Source organism: Eufriesea mexicana, unplaced genomic scaffold (assembly GCF_001483705.2).
Source record: "Eufriesea mexicana isolate 0111107269 unplaced genomic scaffold, ASM148370v2 scaffold11618, whole genome shotgun sequence".
In the NCBI taxonomy this organism is placed as follows: Eukaryota; Metazoa; Arthropoda; class Insecta; order Hymenoptera; family Apidae; genus Eufriesea; species Eufriesea mexicana.
In genome coordinates, this window is record NW_016919224.1 from 84,038 (window position 1) to 101,230 (window position 17,193).

A 17,193-nucleotide genomic window follows, 5' to 3' on the forward strand; every position below is an offset into this window, starting at 1 on the left:
ACAAAGGAATGCATTAATGTTGTAAATGTGAATTCAAATGGAGATAGATGTAAACAATGTTTGCTTCAATAAAAGAAATAGAATCAGTAATGTAAGAAGTACCAAAAGAACCAAGATGGACGTGCATGTATACTAATTTGATAACGTGCAACAAATTTCATTGAAAATTCACCCTTAAGCAGAATTCTATTAGCATATCAACGACCAATAATGCACACCTGAGTGTAATTAAAACTGCGCAAGTAGAACCGAATAAATCATGCGTTTATCGATGAACTGTCGACATCGAAGTAGGGTTTAATTGCGTTTATCGCGAAGGCAGGCGTCGCGTTGAAATTTCTTTCGAGTAAGCGGTAAACGCGAGATACGTGGCCGCGAACTGAATTAATTAGTTTCGACGGGAAGGGTTAATTAGAGACGCTATCGACCGCTGTATCCATCGTCCATCGAGAAAACGAGGCGAGGAGAGAAGCGGCTCGTCCGCTTTATCCACCTATCCACGAGGCTCTTCGCACGATAAAAATCCAAGACGCGTCGCGTTTATATCATGCCATTCGTAGAAATGACAGCTTCTCGCGCATATAAATACGATTGGCAACGACCAATCTAGCTTCAGTACGTCGAAACACGTTGACCCCGTCTTGTGCCCTCTAACACTGGTGAACGCTGCCTCGTGTGTCAAATTCTGTCGCAACCTCCTTTGAAGAGAAATGGGTACGTTTAAGCGTACTGCTAGAATGGAGAAATGAAATAAACATGTAGTACACCGGTTCAGATTATCATCTTTATCATTTGATTAATAAATTGTAAAAAAGAAAAACCTGCAGTTTCGCACAGAGATTTTCATCTGAGCAATTTATCCGAATAAATAAACGAACTGAATTCTTCGCAGTGGAAGATGCATATTTTCTATCTGCAACAAAAGAAGAAAGAATTATTAAATAGAAAATAAGAGCCGAGTTATCGTGCGGTCAAATATCATCGAGATAATTTGGTCAAGCGATACTTTGAAATATCTACGAAAGCTATTAATCATCCGTGGATGTAAACTAACGTGTTGGATGTCTCGTAAATTTTATAGAGAACGAAAGCAGCAAACGCAGACGGTCTTCCGCGTCCGAGAAAGCGAAGGAGATGGAAACGATAAACGGTCTTGTATCCGGAAAGAACGTGCTCATTACTGGCGGTGCAGCAGGCTTGGGCCACGCGTTTATGAATCACTTCCTGAAACATGGTGCAAACGTAAGTTCTCCCTTTCATCTTTTTCTTTTTGTGAATCGATCTCAAGAATATCGTCAAACTAGTACCTGGTATTTTATCCACTTTAGTCGAATCCTTCCTTTTTTAGAAAATAACCATATTAGACGTCGACGCGGGAACCGGGAAACGGGTGGAACTGAGCGTAGAGAAATCCTGCGGGGAGAAAAAGGTACACTTTATTCACGTCGATGTCTCCAATTACGAAGACATGACCGGTGAGCATCGAATCACATCACGAAAAGCACTTGAGTAGATAACACGTTGATAAGTTTGTATGAATTTCTAAAATGCTGAACCCCTTTGATTAGTAACTGATAACGACGAAGACGTTGACTGGACCACCTTGATCTAGAAACATAAATATTTTGATTGAAAAATCGAAGCGTTTATGGAGTATAAAATATTAAGACTTAATTTAATTTACCTGTTCTATTTGTTTCTATTCCTCGAGTAGACTGTATTTCATTTTATGTTACAGCGGCTTTTAAGGAAGCCTCAAATTTGATGAACGATATCGATATTGTGGTAAATAATGCTGGTATTCTGGACGAACGACGTTGGGAAAGAGAAATAGCAGTTAACATTGTAAGTCATGAGAAAATCATTTTATTTTACTTCTTATTTTATTTCTACGTTTAAATGAAAAATCCTTTCTATTACTATAATTGATATGCCAGGGTGGGATGGTATGTACCGCGTTACTGGCTGTAAAATACTTGGGCAGAGACCAACTCGGACATGGAGGAACTTTGGTAAACGTCAGTCAACACATAGACATCAAAAGCACCGCTCAACTTCCGGTTTACACGGCCACCAAGCATGCTATTATTGGTCTCTCGCAATCTCTTGCGGTAAGATATTTATTGTCATAAATTATATCGAAATGAATAAGCTAATTAAATAAATCTTCGTTGATATCCTGTCACGAAGTCGATATGTCACAATGTGTTATTTGCTTCCTCCTCTTCGGATATTACGATCAATCTACAAAACGAACATTTTGTTAAAAATAAAATATAATAAAAAAATAAACATAAATTCAATTCAGGACTCTTACCAGTATGAAAAGACCGGTATTCGTGTGATAACGTTGTGTCCTGGCCTGACGGAAACTACGCTCACCGTGGACAGCCCAAATAAGTTACTTTCCCGAGTTATGAAAGCGGACTTTGTAAAAAATCTGGAACAGCTATCAATACAAACGTGAGTTACTATTTTCAGCGACAATTTCAACTTAAAAACTAAAAAAAAAAAAAAAATCAATCTTAATTACATTTTTTTCTTTATAGCCCGTACGTGGTAGCTCAGGGTTTAATGTCGATCCTCAGGATTGGAGAATCTGGTAGCATATGGGTCATTGAAAATGGACGGACACCATACGAAGTCTATGTACCAAATCCACGTAGTTTACGTCGAACTTATAAGAACAACTTTACAGTGGTTGAAACCAAGGTAGTGACAAGAGGTCGTCCGATAAGAGAAGTCTGTGACAATACACGAACAGGTCTGATGAGTTGTGCATGATGACGTGACAGCAAGATATCTTCGGCCACGATGATCTTCCACGTTCTCCAAGAAGCTTTGAAGATTGGAATCGCTAGTTTTCTGTCGCATGGTTTAAAACAATTCCTGCACGGTAATCTGTGCAGGAATTACGAATGGAAAGTTGTCAAGAAGTGACGAAAATGATCAAATTAAATCCTTCTCAATCACTGGAAGGTAATTGAGAAAGGTTCAAGTTATAATCGCTTGATATTTGTTAGTCATTGATACAATGTAAAGTATTTATAAAGATAATGCACATGTATACACATACTTTGTACATAAATCAACGCCATTGCATTTAACAATTCCTTAAGTAGTAGTTAAGTTGTTGACAATAATGATATGATCTGTTTTCTTATATGATCAAATCTCTTTTTATTTCTTAAACCTCTGCTCAATAATGTCAATTTACAAATATTCTTTCTTCCTTGCCAAGCATTCATACGAAAAAACGCAACTATAATTCACAAATATTTCCCGAATAAATGTTCCCTATAGTAATTGGTAGGCTTAAAAAATACAACAAACATTATTTTATTACATCAATATTATTCAGCATTGGGAATCACAATATCCGTTGTACAAAACAAAAATTCATTATCGGAAAACCACATATACCGTGCATTTCTTTACACGCGTAATGCATAAAACTTAAAAGTTATATTTCTTCTTTCCCCATATTCCTCCCTATTTTACTTATCTTTATTCATACATGCTTTATTCCTTTTTTTTTTTTTTTTTTTTTTTTTTTTTTTTTTTTTTTTTCCATTTACTGATAGCTTATGGAGGTTTTCGATTTATATGTAAGTAAATCTCATGTTATGTGTGTATATATGTGTATACGCTTGGGTTACCATACGAGCCACAAGAAAATAACAGTCGCAAATAATATACTTATTCTGCCTTTCTTCTTTGCGTCTTATATTTTTAAGGACACAATCATGCTTTTAGAGTCTTACTCTCGAAACGCTATCCGCGATCAGCGCACAGCATTCTCGTACATCAAACGATTTCTTCGAAATTCGAAGTTATTAAACGCAGTCGACGGCATTCACACTTTCATTTTCTCTCTTTCACAAGCCTACCACGTTCAATATTTCAAAAAGTAATAGTCAATACAATCGATGTACGATTCGGCTTCGCTTGCGCACGCGTATTTCTATGAATCATACAAAATCAATCTTTTCTTTTTTTTTTGTGTTTTTTTTTGTTTTTTTTTTTTATATAAGGAACAATTCAACGTTCCTGTTCAAAAATCAAAACCCCCTGGTAAATACGTGAGTAAAATAATTATCTGAGCTTAATTCGCATACACGGTCATCATAAATAAATAAAGTTTTGACTGTTCCAAATAACCATAACATATTGTCCTACTCTACTCTGCGATTGTACGCATGTTCCATTATTCCCATTTTTTCCAATTATTCTTTGTTACATTTTTACCCGCATAAAGCTGTAAAGAATAATTACTGCTTCGTGTGTTTCACTTTAACAAAATCACAACACATGCAACGAGAAAAATTAATTAGTCATTTTCTTTCTTTATCATTTTTCTTTGAAATAGTATCGTGCTATTCTCATACACTGTGTTACAAAATTTTTTTTGAGATTCTCATTGTTCACATAATCATAGTTGCATGCTTGTCGAGTTAATAGTGTTCAAAAAAAAAGCGTAACTGAAAATTTAAAATTTGTTGCTTCATATGCAAATATTTTACCGTCCGGCGTGTACTGTACTTGATTACGTTCAGAAGCATTCGACGATTCCTTAATTTGTAGGACATGATGGTTTTGAATACCGAGTTTTTGAAAATTAATTACTTATAACAATAAGATTCATATTTATTTGTCCAGAAAATCTAAACGCAGGATTTGCAAAGCACTGATTAATTTCCTACGTTTCTGCATGACGATACAAAAAACTCACGATAAAGTTCTCTCAAAGAACTTTTCCTCTTTTTGTTTCTTTCCTTTTATTTTTTTTTTTTTTTTTTTTAGGCAGAGCACGTATCATAAAATCTTAATCTAAAGTGAATACTTATATATATATATATGTATATATATATAGTAGTGCGTTGTTCGTTCAAAAAGGTACAACGCGACTATTCTGCTGCGATTGAGTAGCAGATTGTTCGTTGGTCGTGCGATTTTGACTGCCAGTATTATTTTGTTGTTGTTGGTTAGCAGGTTTACGGTTTCCACCTCTGGAACCTCTATAACCACCTCGAAAACCAGAACCACCTGCACCACCGGCACCAGCACCACCTCGATACATGCCGCCCATCCCACGATTATAGTAACCGCGTCCACGAAAACCACCACGTCTCGTTGACGCTACACCAAACGTTTCAGAGTTCAATTTGCGCTCTGTCCTCCAGTCCGTACGTTGGAACCGTCTGTAACACACACACGCACACGCACACACACACAAAAACACAAAAACATTATATATACAATTTTTCATATATATTTCAATTATTATTATAAAATCGTAAATTCGTTAACTTACCCTTTACTCCTTTCAACAGCTTCACAGCTGATGTTGTCGAAGAAAGATTTTGACTTGTCATAATGAACTATCTCAGATTCTTCCTCGGGCTCACCTTCACCTGCTCCAGTTTCATTGCCACTATCATCCTTCTTTTCATTATCAGCACCAGAATCAATTTTTGTTTTTGCTAACTGAGATCTAAAATATATAATCCGAAGAATTAATCATAATACATTTTTAAGTAATTGTCAGGTGTATAAGATTATATTATAAATAGTACAATTGTTGGTGCGTAGCGTAAGCAAAACATATATGACATGTATATGTGTTACTTTAAAAACGCATAACGTTGATCTTGCATGGTATCCACATTCAACATTTCAAATGTATGTTTGAAATGAATCCGGCACAGCTCCATGCTCTATATCTACATACATACAAAGTTCGTACCTTAATTCTTCGAACTCAGTATTAGCTTGTTCAAAGTCATAGTCGTTATCGAACTTCAACGTATTCTTGGGTTTGGCACCAGCGTTACCAGGTTGATTTCTAAAACCACCACGACCTCTTCCTCTACCCCGCATATTTCCACGATTCAACCATACACCACGATTTCCTCGGCCACCTTGGATATGTGTGCCTTGACCATGTAGTTGACCATCTTGTTTCATTGCATCACGTTTTCCTTCATTATATTGGGTTGCAGTGCCTCCAAATTTATTACCACTATGACTGTATATAAAAATATAAAAATATATTTACAGAGACCACGAATTTTTGGTTCAAGTTTTTAGAAGCTTTTACAACAAAAAAAGAAAAAAAAAAGACAAAGAAAAACATACACACACAATTTTTATTACCTATTGTGATCGCGTCGAGCTGGTTGAATGGTCCTCATATTCGTCTTTTCACCAAGCTTGCCAACATTTCCACTCTGTTGTTGTTGTTGTTGTTGCTGTTGTTGTTGCTGCTGCTGCTGTTGTTGCTGCTGCTGCTGATGACCTACCTGAATTCCCTGATCCACAGTTGGACTTTTTCGCGTTAATAAAGATGAAGTTGGTGTTGTTGATCTTGAACCTCCACTAATGAGATCTAATACACCTGTGAAAATGGAGTAAACACATATGCATGATGTATTTTACTACCGCAAATAACAGTTTTAAGATCAAATATTTATTTAAACATATAATATGACATATGAAAATTTTTTAAAATATATTAAACTTCAAGTCTAGCTCTAACTGAAATATGATTAAATATAATATAAATATAAATTAAATATATATTGCATTAAAAACTAATCTTAAAAAACGATTTCTACCTGAAATTTCAACTGTTCTTGCTATTATGTTACTATGTTACTATGTTACTATGTTAATAGTTTGATTCTATTTAAATGAAATTCGAATGCAAACTTAGGGTAAAATTATAAATTATAAATGCAATAGAAAAGTTTTCATGCACAATCTTTTAGTAAAATATAAAGACCATTACAAGCAATGCGTGTATATATGAAATATAAACTATATACAACAAAAGCCAATCACTACAAACATTAAAACCAGAATATTATTATAGAATTATTTTGAATATTTATTACAAACGTTGATTTGTATTAACTTAAAAAAGAAAGCACACATATCAAATAATAATATAAATATTATTATAAAATTGTATGTTGCTGCTAAAATAAATAACAAAATAAATAACATACGTAAATAACTGGTATAGGAAAGCACACTTTGATATGAAAACATAAGTGTTATAATATTCTGAAAACAAATTATGATAAAGCAATATTAAATTTTTTTTGATAAAAATCATATGTTATATATACATATCTTTAAATATCTACAAAAGTATTAATAGCTATAAGATCAAAAGCAATCAAAGCATTTGATATTTGTCTATACAAATTTGCAATACAAAATCCAAGAACAAATTGAATAAATAGTAAAGATATAGTTGAAACCAAAAGCAAGAATTGATAAGCAGTTAAAAGAAGAAAAGAAGTGAAAATAAGCATTTTCAAGTAGTTTACCAGTGCACTGTATATAGCTTGTGAGTAATAAAAAAAGGAAAATTAAATTTTGCAAGTGAAGTTAGCAAGCATTACCAGAGAAGTAGTAAGCATGTCATTGGCAAGGGATAGTTCATAGCAAAAACAGTTTACCATCTTCCAGAGATTGGTCTTTTGGTAATAGGTTGACATTGGCCGTCGGTAGTGAGTTTGGGATAGAGATGGCATTGGGTTCAACAGAGCCCAAGCTCAACTCACTTGGCTGTTTATTTATAGGTCCACGAGGATCTCTAGCAGAAGTTGTCATTCCCATTACAGGTCCCATGGTACCCATTGTCATGCCATAGGGTGTTCCATATTGTCCACCCATTGGACCCATCATTGGATGTGCATAACTAGGTTGTGGCTGGTATGATTGCTGGCTCATAGACGGTTGTACCGTCATCTATAAATAACCAGAATTATTTAGCAATCATTATTATACAATATCTGTTTTATCTGGATTCGATGCAATACCTTAGAAATGATAAAAAATATTTTCAAAAAATGTTAAAACAAAAAAATTGTTTGGTACGACAGGGATATAATATGCCATAAATATCTTCTTCATAGATGAAGTGATTGATAGAAAGAATTCAAGATCAAATTACTTTTTAAAATAGAATGCTATATTTTTTTAAATATAAAAAGGAAATGTATAGGAAGGAAACTACGAATCCAACGAAAAAGTTAAAGTTACCATTTTGCTCAGTAGAAAGTTATAAAATCGTCAACGAGTTAAGTCAACATGTGCCACTCATTTTTAACCATCGACTTCGCATATTACTTTTAGATTTTTCTTCAATACGTCCTCTGTCATTGTAAATGGTATTCCGCAATTATGTAATAAAATTTCTTTCAACATTTTTTAACATATTTATTATTTAGGTATAAGTATTTATAATATACATGTGTAAACCAATAACATCTTTGTTAAGGATTTGAAGTACAATATTCTTTAGGCAGCTTCAAAAGTCAATCATGTATTGATAAGTCAGGTAATCATGAGGGCTATGAAACATGACCACTATGCTCAAGCTAATTATCTTTAAAATGTTGATTTAACTAAAACCATACCAATAGAGTATAATAAAAAAAAATACCGTTGTGTAGAAATGATGAATTACATATCGTCGAATAAACTGGACAAATATGTTTATAAAAATCATAAATAATTTCTTGTAGCTCACATTCTATTGCTTTGATGTATAAATCAAACCATTTATACAAAGGTATTCATTGAAAATAATTAAATTTCATTAGAAAATGAAATGATTTAATTTAGATATTATTTGCTACTGTAGCTATTATATTTACTTTGTGATTATCCAGTTTAATAGAATATTTATTTTCTTATAACACTTCTAGACATTTTAAATAATGAAATTAGTTCTCTAATTATTGGTGGTATTTGTTTTAATTTATTACAAAATATATATATATTGATATAATAAATATCAATCACAGTATTATTTCACACTTTCTTTGTGGCCTTGAAATTCCTTCCCTTTCCTCATTTCAACCATAAGAAAAATAATTTATATCACATCATGTCTGTCTCATACCAAAAAATTTTTGTTTTAACATTTTTTTATATCTTATGACATTTTAGAGATATTTCATAAAGTCCACATAAAACAGACATCTTATATTTGATATTGACTTATATTTTATTTTTAACTTAAATACTATTTATTAAAACTAAATTTGAAAAATTCTAAGATAAAAGTATATAAATTATAATTACCTGTACAATAGCAGGATCATTTGGAATAGAACTGACATTATTAACCACTCTAATATCCTTAATGTCTGAACCACGGAATAAAATATATTCATATACTTGATTTTGCGGTGCCACTGGAAGTTGTGTTTCTCTATCCTCAGTTCCAAACGAACGTACTACATTATAAAAAAAAATAAAATGACACATATTTTAAGAACACATTCATTTATCATGTTTTTGCTATTAATTAGTCTAAAAAAATAAATGCCACAATTTTATAATTTATATAAATACGAATTTTTAAATTATATATAAAATAAGATATATGATTTACATTATCTGATATAATAATGCAAATTAAAATCAAAATTCACATCATAATATTCAAATTTAACGATTTATTAGAACAACACTGTAATATAACTGAAAAAAGAAAGGACGAAAGACATAAACAAGGTAGATACGAAATATAAACATTCCATACAATGGTAGATGTATCTGATGGCTTTCAAACAACCTAACTTCATATAAATAATACCACTTATATTGTCATTGAAAATACTTTGCCCTAATGAAATTTGCTATCTATACTTTGAATTCTAACTGTTTCATTTCCACTTAAAGTTATATTGAGTAACCAAACAGAACATTAAATGAGGAAATATTATAGAGTCAAATATATAGTTATTATGTAAAAGGTTCTATAAAATTTAGGTTCTTAGAACAAATTATTGGCCTTACAAGAAAAAGAAAGTTACAATTGTTTGTTTAAACAATATTACCTGACATTCATTTGTTTTTTCTACTTCTTTGTTTTTAAATAGTTTGCTATAAGCTTGAGAATGATACATAAATATTTAACACATTTATAAAGATTAAAAATATGCTAAACTACCGAATAAATTTCGAAATGTACAATCAAATTACGAATACTATATTAAATACCCGTTATAAATGACGGGTCACCCCGGTTGTTTTGTATCAAAGCTTTACCGGACGAATTAAGTACCGACTGTTTCGAAAGCATTATCAAATACAACAAAAACATAAGAATTGTTAAACTTTCATAAGTAATGCGAAAATGAAACATAAGGAACAGAGATAAGAAAATAATCGACAATTAAAAGTGGCGGGTATTAAAACAAAATAACCGGGAAATAAAGCAGCGGCAAAACTAATTTCGGTATCCATCTTGATTTAAGACTCACCATTAGCTAAGGCAATCGTACATTCTTGAGGATCAACAGTAAAGAGTCGGCCTTCATAACGAATATCTGCTTTCGATATTAAACTAATCTTTGAGCCCAATTCTGGCATTCCTCCGCTCATCTTGAATCTCTCTCTTCTGCACGGTGATCGATGTGATATTACAGGATTCACGATACAATCTGACGAAACCACCAGCTGACACCAATGGTCGACAGCGAACTGCCAAGTCTACCAACAGAAATTGCGCATGCGCCACACCCTCCTTATATTTAGAAATAGCTTAAAAATTTGAAATGTAACAAAATATGTAATAAGTAAAATATTAAACATTAAAGGCAATAACACACAAAAAAGAATATAACAAAATAGGTATAAATCTTAAAAACGTAAATTTTAAATAAAATGAACATTAATTAAACATAATTATTGTAAAATTTAAAAAAGAGTATAATACACTTATTACTGGTTACATGAACAAAAATATTACATAATAAAAGTAGACGTCTGTAAAAAAATTCAATCGTTTAAAAATTGATCTTAGATATTGGTATCCTTGATTAAAGTCGCTTAGTATTAAAAGTTGTGTAAGTACCTTTTACTTTTGGTCTTAGTTTTTAACAGCCGTGTGAATCCATACAAAAATGTATGTAATAGTAGCACAATTTAGAGAATTTAAAAAATCATTATTCTATTACATTTATATATATATATTTTTTCCATAGATATTTAATTGACCAACAGTCTTTGTACATTGTACCTTCAGCCAACATGGCGTCATCGTTGGGTCGAGTTTATAAGTTCGGTCTTTTGAAACCGAATTATGGAGCATTATTCAATCAAGTAAGCAATTTAAGAAATATAATTTATTTTCAGATTCATCAATCTTTCTATTTTTAAAATATGATACATTATTTTGATCTAAATCTTATAATATTAATGTATCAAAACTAATACAGATATCTTAGTATTCCATACAACTTGTCGGCTGCTATGACATTTTTCTTAAAAAATACTATACTGTTGTATTATTTATTAGTTTCTTAATCTTAATTTGATATATTTCATAACAGGATAATAAATTCAACAAGACTTCGAAGACATTTTATTTGATGTTATGTAATAGTTATCAGCATAGAAAATTGTGATGTTCCCATGGCCAAACAGACCAGAATATTATAAGTGGGTAGCTTCGAAAAATTAAATTTATAACTGAAAATATATATAATCTTAAATTATTTCAACAGCTATATATTTGTTATAATGTGTTAAAAACAATAAAAATGTAATTAATGTAAAGTAATATCCAATATCTGATGCCTTTAAATAATTAGATTTATTTAATTACGAAGATAATTTTACCTAGTATTTTGTCAAATTTTCTACATTTAATTCATCTTATTAATGAAACTTAAAATGAAAATATTATATTACAGATTAAAAACTCTGTTTCATATTTGAATTTTAATTTAGCAGGTACACAATTTTTCTACTACAAACCAATGGTCTAGGGGTAGGAAAATGGTATGTGTATTTCTCTAATCAAATGAAGATGGTCCTCCCCATTCCTATTCCCAATATACAATCAATAAATGTTAAAGACATTAAATATATCTATCTATCTATCTATCTATCTATATATGCGTGTGTATATACTGTACAAAGTATTCTTAAAATATTTATATAATGAATATAATTACAGTTAATAGCATATTTAGGAGTAGCAGCTGGAAGTATTAGTGCATTAATCTGGACTTTGGATCAATCTGTAAAAGCTCATGATATAGTAGCACATCCACCAACATATAAATGGGGCTTCTATAAAATATTTACTTCATTGGATCATAGAAGGCAATTAAATACACAATAGAAAATAACAAATACATACTGAATCATATATTCATCTTTTCCTTTTATTTAGCCTTCGGCGTGGTTGGGAAGTGTATAAAAATGTATGTTCAGCCTGCCATAGCTTAGATTTCCTATGTTATCGACATCTTGTGGGTGTTACCCACACTGAAGACGAAGTAAAAGCTTTAGCAGAAGAAGTGCAGGTAAATATTTTCAAATAATTCAAACAGTGTCAGCTATATATAAATATAACATAAAATAAAAGTTAATAACATAATTTTATAGTATTAGTAAAAGTCACATTAAGAAGAAAATTGTATTAATATAGGTTCAAGATGGTCCTGATGAATCAGGAGCCTATTTTATGCGTCCTGGTAAAATATCTGATAAAATACCATCCCCATATCCAAATGAAGAAGCTGCTAGAGCAGCAAATAATGGTGCTTATCCACCAGATTTAACTTATATTATTAATGCAATGCATGATGGAGAGGTAAATTAATTAAATTTAATTACATTAAATTATTAATATTGAAAATAAATATTCTTAAACGCAAATCACACTTTATATTTCAGAACTATGTATTTTCATTATTAACTGGATATTGTGATCCACCAGCTGGTATTACTTTGAGAGAAGGTCAATATTTCAATCCATATTTTGTTGGTGGAGCTCTTGGTATGCCACAAGTAAGTTTAGTATGCTCCAATTATGTGAGAATAATTATTTGAAACATATGTATGTACAATTGATTTTTAAAATAATTTTATAATGTTTAAGATCATTTATGATGAAGTGTTGGAGTATGAAGATGGCACTCCTGCATCTGCTTCTCAGGTAGCAAAAGATGTAGTTGAGTTTCTCATGTGGGCGTCAAATATTGAATTTGATGAAAGGAAAAGGTTAACTATTAAGGTAATATTTTGTACTAATGATACAATAAATATTGTGTACTTTATTTATTTAAAAATTATTTGATGATTACTCGTTTGCAGCTACTTGGTGTTTCTTCAGCATTATTATTATTATGTATTTATTGGAAGAGACACAAGTGGTCAACTATAAAAAATACTAAAATACTTTTCACTCCAACACAAAAGCCAAAGTAACAAACTTTTACATTTAAATCTACATTAGCTCAAGGAAAATGATCCGACGATGTTAGATTCCAATATATTGGAATGTAGTTTTTTACCTTGTTTGATTGTTGCAATATTTGTAAGAACATAATTGCACGCAATTAATAGACGTTTATTTAACACGTCAATTGCCTTGTACATATAACTACAATTAATATCATCGTCAGATTTAAATAAATTGCTAAACTTATTTAATAGTATGATCATTACCTAACCAAAAGTTCCCTAAACAAATAAACATTACAAGGAATAAAAGAAATGATCGTTCCTAAAGAAATTTGTTTATTCTTCTTAAGCTTGATTTTATCGACATGGAGTAATAATCATTTAATATTTTTATTAGTATGAATTGGATTACACTATTACATTACTTATAGTGTAATACTGAAATGCGAAGCTGACGAAGAGGTATGTATAAATTTCAGATAGTTGAGAATTTAATATTACGCGATAAATGTGAACTTGTGTTAAAAATCTCGTACTTTGGTTTGGATTTACTTTAAAAGTAAGGATAGACATTGCTACAATTTGGATAACAAAACTTCAAAAAAGTATATTATTTTGAAATAATTTATGATTATATTTCTTTTTCTAAAATGTAACATAATTATGGAAAACCTTTTCTCCACTCTGTATACAACTTTATGGAAACGGTATAGTTGGTAGTAATTCATACCAAAAATTGCACTAGCATTCAAACCTGATTCCCTAATGGTTGGAAAGCTATTCATGGTAATTGCATGTTTATTAAAAATTAAGTATGATTTTATTAATACATCAATTATAAAGCTTTGATCAAAGAGTAAATAATAAACGTTTACTATATCTGAACTATAATGACCAAAAAACTTAAAATATATTTGTAATGTATAAGTAGTGGAATGGAGAATTAAACATTTATAATCTAATGCTTCATATATTGATGTATCTATTGATGTGAAATACTATACCATTAACCATATGTTACTATAAGTCAAATTATTATTTTGCATATTTCAATTGTAACATAATTTGTTTATCAATTAAGAAACACTTTTATTTATTTTTTTTTTATATATATAGAATAAGAGGCCGTTTTTTGGATGATGTATCAACCAAATACGCTCAATATATGCTCACTTTTATGCTACTTGCACAAAAAGGCACATTATTATGTCAAATATTGATCTCAACAACCTGCTATTTGTTAAAATCTTTGCAACAACTAACAGAAAAAAAGGCTTGGTAAAAATGAGCACACAGAAATATAGATTATTAAAATTTTGAAATGTCTACAATAGTAATTACTGAGACACCTCCACAAATCATGAAATGGCACTTATGCACAAACTGAAAAATTCTTATTCAGGCAATTTTGTTTTATTTAAAAAACTTCAAAGGCATAAGTTATTCTTACTGATTATTACTTTTATTACACAGTCTGTGTTTCCAGTTTTAAGAATCAAAATATGACTTTTGTTTTAGATTGTATTAACTTAAAAAGCTGAAACAGCATTTTCTTAAATTAAATGTGTGTATATGCTTTTTAAAATAAAATATTAAAATTGAAATAATAATTTTACACATATATATACATATTCATACATACACACACACACACACACACACATATATATATATATATATACATATATATGAAATGTGCTCTAAGTTAAGAAACAATAAGTAATAGTAAATGATTTATAAATTTTGTAAGAAAATATTTTAATAAATTGAAAACACTGGATCAACTTTTATAGTAAACATCTCCTTCGTATTTTTTTTTTGGTTTTTTTTTTTTTATACAGGTGTTACTTAGTATATGTCTTTACTCGGCACCCATTTAATATTATTTGGTACCTTCATTGAATCTCGCCCCATGCTACCGCAGAAAGGAAGAGGTGTAGTGTTTACATAGTGGTTAGGCTAAAAAGTGCTACCCTCTGGGGGTTGAGACAATTTCATATTTTCCTTCAATGTCATTAAGCGGCGAAGTTCTTGCAGAACTGTCTTAATTGTGTATTCTCGTTGCCATTTTGCAAGTACTGGTACATTGCGATTATCAACCTATAGAATTTAATATATCAAATATCTAATCTCATATTATTAAAATTAATAAGAAACAAAAGAAGTACTTACTGCACCAGTAGTACTGTTGATACAATTCATATTGATCCTGCTTAAAAATCTTACATTGGGAGCATCATCTGGATATCTCTGATCACAATCAATTTTCAAACTATACATTCTATTTTCATATGGTGTCTAAAAATTGCCATATGCATCATATATAAAGAATTAATTTGATTAACCCATTTGCATCATATGCGCATATATGTGCAGAATTTTTTTGGTCATCACTGAATTATGAATAACCGAATTATAATTTTAATATCTTTATTTTCGATAACTCTAAAGACTTTATCATTTTGTATTACAATTGCAAACTATTCATAAAGATAGAGCATTTCATGTCTTCAAGCAAAAATTAGCAGAAGAAATAATTGAACAAAATAAACCAAAAATAAAGACATCAGAAACACAAGAAATTATACCACGTCTATTATTATCATCAAGATTTACTGGTCAACATTTTCTAATATCCATTGAAACAACTTCATCACAGAAAACTCGTAAACATTGTGCAGTTCGTTTATCACAAAGAAAAGAAAAAAAATTCATTTTATCAGTGTGATAACTGTCGTGTGGCTATATGTATTGACCATTTCAAGTACTATTATACATTTTAAAATATTTCTATTTTTATACAAAAAGAGAGTATTGGTGATATGAGCCAATTTTTCACTTTTTCGAATGATGCAAATGGGTTAATAACATATATACATTTTATCATATTTTCTTATTACTAATAATATTAGTTATATAAATAATTATATAAATTTCAATATAATTAATCCTAATTCATTACTTTTCTTGTAATTTATGTAAGATATGAATTTATTTATATCATAAAAATATAAATTATGTATTTATAAATAATTAAAATAATATATACAATTTAAATTTCAAAGTAATATATTTCAGCAAAATTAAAAATTTAGAAAAAATTACTCTAGGTGGTCCAATTATCATTCCAGTCCAATGTGTAAGAGTCATGTCATCATCGTTTTCCAAACCCCAACTGATTGTACCATCACCTACACCTTTTTGACCTTGTTCTAATTCTTCTAATAAACGAAAGTTTCGAGGCACAACTAAAAACGTAAAATTAAAGTTACCTTCTTCGGAATTACAGGTAAAATATTATTAATTAAAGTTGCTGAACAAGTACAGGTTATGAACTTCTAACAATCGGCATGGTGTAACCTGACTTTTGTTAATGTTTTCCATTGAATACTCGTGTACTGGACATATATAATTTGATATACATGAATAAAATAGACTAATAATGATATTTTCAAAACCTTGACGTATCATTGATTAGTTTTAAACACGTTTACAATGCATGGTAACTTATTGCAATATTATATGTTTGCTCTTATATTGTATCGAGATTTCATTAATGTAATTTTAATAATGAGATTTCATATATAATCTCTTAATTTCAACTTTTTAATTTTATAAAGGTACAAAGCCTACTTGTTGTTTGCATCTTCTGTCCGTAAAATAGATATAAAATACTTACCTACACCGGTAGTGGGTACCGCCATGATATCTTATTTTTGCGAAGCGCTGTATATTTTTCTAAAGAATAGCAAATAACACCAAATAATATATTCCAAGATAAAGCACTTTTAGAATATGCGATTTAACTATAATGCAAATCTTTCATCACCCAAAGCTGAAACGAAGAAAATAATATCTAATATTTAAGTGAAATTCACTTTGCGAAAATTCAGCCAACCTCCGTGAGGTTGTCTGTTTCCACAGACTACTTGCTTTCTAGATGGGATTACTACATCGTAAGTTTCACAT

The 17,193-nt window shown here is 30.3% G+C and overlaps 4 protein-coding genes across 10 annotated transcripts; 2 read left to right on the forward strand and 2 right to left on the reverse strand.

Moving 5' to 3' along the window:
* The first annotated feature begins 379 nt into the window (after positions 1 to 379).
* LOC108553648 (15-hydroxyprostaglandin dehydrogenase [NAD(+)]-like) lies at positions 380 to 3,095 on the forward strand. Its single transcript, XM_017908635.1, has 7 exons — positions 380 to 714; positions 1,082 to 1,242; positions 1,349 to 1,475; positions 1,739 to 1,845; positions 1,938 to 2,111; positions 2,309 to 2,463; positions 2,550 to 3,095. Exons 1-7 carry the CDS (start codon positions 711 to 713, stop codon positions 2,782 to 2,784), a joined length of 963 nt encoding a protein of 320 aa, XP_017764124.1. The 5' UTR covers positions 380 to 710; the 3' UTR covers positions 2,785 to 3,095.
* A 1,713-nt stretch (positions 3,096 to 4,808) lies between these two features.
* tral (LSM14 family protein trailer hitch) lies at positions 4,809 to 10,518 on the reverse strand. Of its 2 annotated transcripts, none has more exons than XM_017908643.1 (7): positions 10,290 to 10,518; positions 9,103 to 9,257; positions 7,575 to 7,761; positions 6,157 to 6,397; positions 5,747 to 6,028; positions 5,315 to 5,494; positions 4,809 to 5,201 (listed from the first exon to the last, which is right to left on the reverse strand). In XM_017908643.1, exons 1-7 carry the CDS (start codon positions 10,408 to 10,410, stop codon positions 4,889 to 4,891), a joined length of 1,479 nt encoding a protein of 492 aa, XP_017764132.1. In that variant the 5' UTR covers positions 10,411 to 10,518; the 3' UTR covers positions 4,809 to 4,888. The 2 variants fall into 2 exon arrangements, with proteins under 2 accessions (XP_017764132.1, XP_017764131.1); XM_017908642.1 differs by having other exon boundaries at positions 7,470 to 7,761.
* Positions 10,519 to 10,842: 324 nt separating this feature from the next.
* Positions 10,843 to 13,390, forward strand: Cyt-c1 (Cytochrome c1). 4 transcript variants are annotated; one of them, XM_017908646.1, is made up of 9 exons: positions 10,843 to 10,874; positions 11,013 to 11,130; positions 11,764 to 11,811; positions 11,990 to 12,138; positions 12,209 to 12,341; positions 12,467 to 12,631; positions 12,715 to 12,828; positions 12,920 to 13,054; positions 13,135 to 13,390. In XM_017908646.1, the coding sequence occupies exons 2-9, from the start codon at positions 11,059 to 11,061 to the stop codon at positions 13,246 to 13,248; spliced, it is 930 nt and encodes a 309-aa protein (XP_017764135.1). In that variant the 5' UTR covers positions 10,843 to 10,874; positions 11,013 to 11,058; the 3' UTR covers positions 13,249 to 13,390. The 4 variants fall into 4 exon arrangements, with proteins under 4 accessions (XP_017764135.1, XP_017764133.1, XP_017764134.1 ...); XM_017908644.1 differs by having other exon boundaries at positions 11,761 to 11,811; positions 13,135 to 13,387; XM_017908645.1 differs by having other exon boundaries at positions 10,863 to 10,933; positions 11,761 to 11,811; positions 13,135 to 13,387.
* Uev1A (Ubiquitin-conjugating enzyme variant 1A) lies at positions 11,481 to 17,138 on the reverse strand. Of its 3 annotated transcripts, XR_001890653.1 has the most exons (5): positions 16,904 to 17,138; positions 16,330 to 16,472; positions 15,397 to 15,522; positions 15,118 to 15,324; positions 11,481 to 11,499 (listed from the first exon to the last, which is right to left on the reverse strand). XR_001890653.1 is itself a non-coding variant. In XM_017908650.1 (4 exons), exons 1-4 carry the CDS (start codon positions 16,926 to 16,928, stop codon positions 15,184 to 15,186), a joined length of 387 nt encoding a protein of 128 aa, XP_017764139.1. In that variant the 5' UTR covers positions 16,929 to 17,138; the 3' UTR covers positions 15,067 to 15,183. The 3 variants fall into 3 exon arrangements, 2 of the variants coding, with proteins under 2 accessions (XP_017764139.1, XP_017764137.1); XM_017908650.1 differs by lacking the exon at positions 11,481 to 11,499 and having other exon boundaries at positions 15,067 to 15,324; positions 15,397 to 15,474; XM_017908648.1 differs by lacking the exon at positions 11,481 to 11,499 and having other exon boundaries at positions 15,067 to 15,324.
* Positions 17,139 to 17,193: the final 55 nt, after the last annotated feature.

Excerpts from the sequence above, each read along its gene's own strand:
- LOC108553648 (XM_017908635.1), top strand. Across the intron at positions 2,112-2,308 it reads GTCTCTCGCAATCTCTTGCG|GACTCTTACCAGTATGAAAA; the intron begins GTAAGATATTTA and ends AATTCAATTCAG. Across the intron at positions 2,464-2,549 it reads GAACAGCTATCAATACAAAC|CCCGTACGTGGTAGCTCAGG; the intron begins GTGAGTTACTAT and ends TTTTCTTTATAG.
- tral (XM_017908642.1), bottom strand. The coding sequence starts at position 10,410 with ATGAGCGGAGGAATGCCAGAATTGGGCTCAAAGATTAGTTTAATATCG. Across the intron at positions 7,762-9,102 it reads ATGATCCTGCTATTGTACAG|ATGACGGTACAACCGTCTAT; the intron begins GTAATTATAATT and ends GGTTATTTATAG. Across the intron at positions 5,202-5,314 it reads GCTGTTGAAAGGAGTAAAGG|ACGGTTCCAACGTACGGACT; the intron begins GTAAGTTAACGA and ends TGTGTGTTACAG.
- Cyt-c1 (XM_017908644.1), top strand. The coding sequence starts at position 11,059 with ATGGCGTCATCGTTGGGTCGAGTTTATAAGTTCGGTCTTTTGAAACCG. Across the intron at positions 12,342-12,466 it reads CTTTAGCAGAAGAAGTGCAG|GTTCAAGATGGTCCTGATGA; the intron begins GTAAATATTTTC and ends GTATTAATATAG. Across the intron at positions 13,055-13,134 it reads GGAAAAGGTTAACTATTAAG|CTACTTGGTGTTTCTTCAGC; the intron begins GTAATATTTTGT and ends ACTCGTTTGCAG.
- Uev1A (XM_017908648.1), bottom strand. The coding sequence starts at position 16,928 with ATGGCGGTACCCACTACCGGTGTAG. Across the intron at positions 15,523-16,329 it reads TGATAATTGGACCACCTAGA|ACACCATATGAAAATAGAAT; the intron begins GTAATTTTTTCT and ends GGCAATTTTTAG. Across the intron at positions 15,325-15,396 it reads TCAACAGTACTACTGGTGCA|GTTGATAATCGCAATGTACC; the intron begins GTAAGTACTTCT and ends TAAATTCTATAG.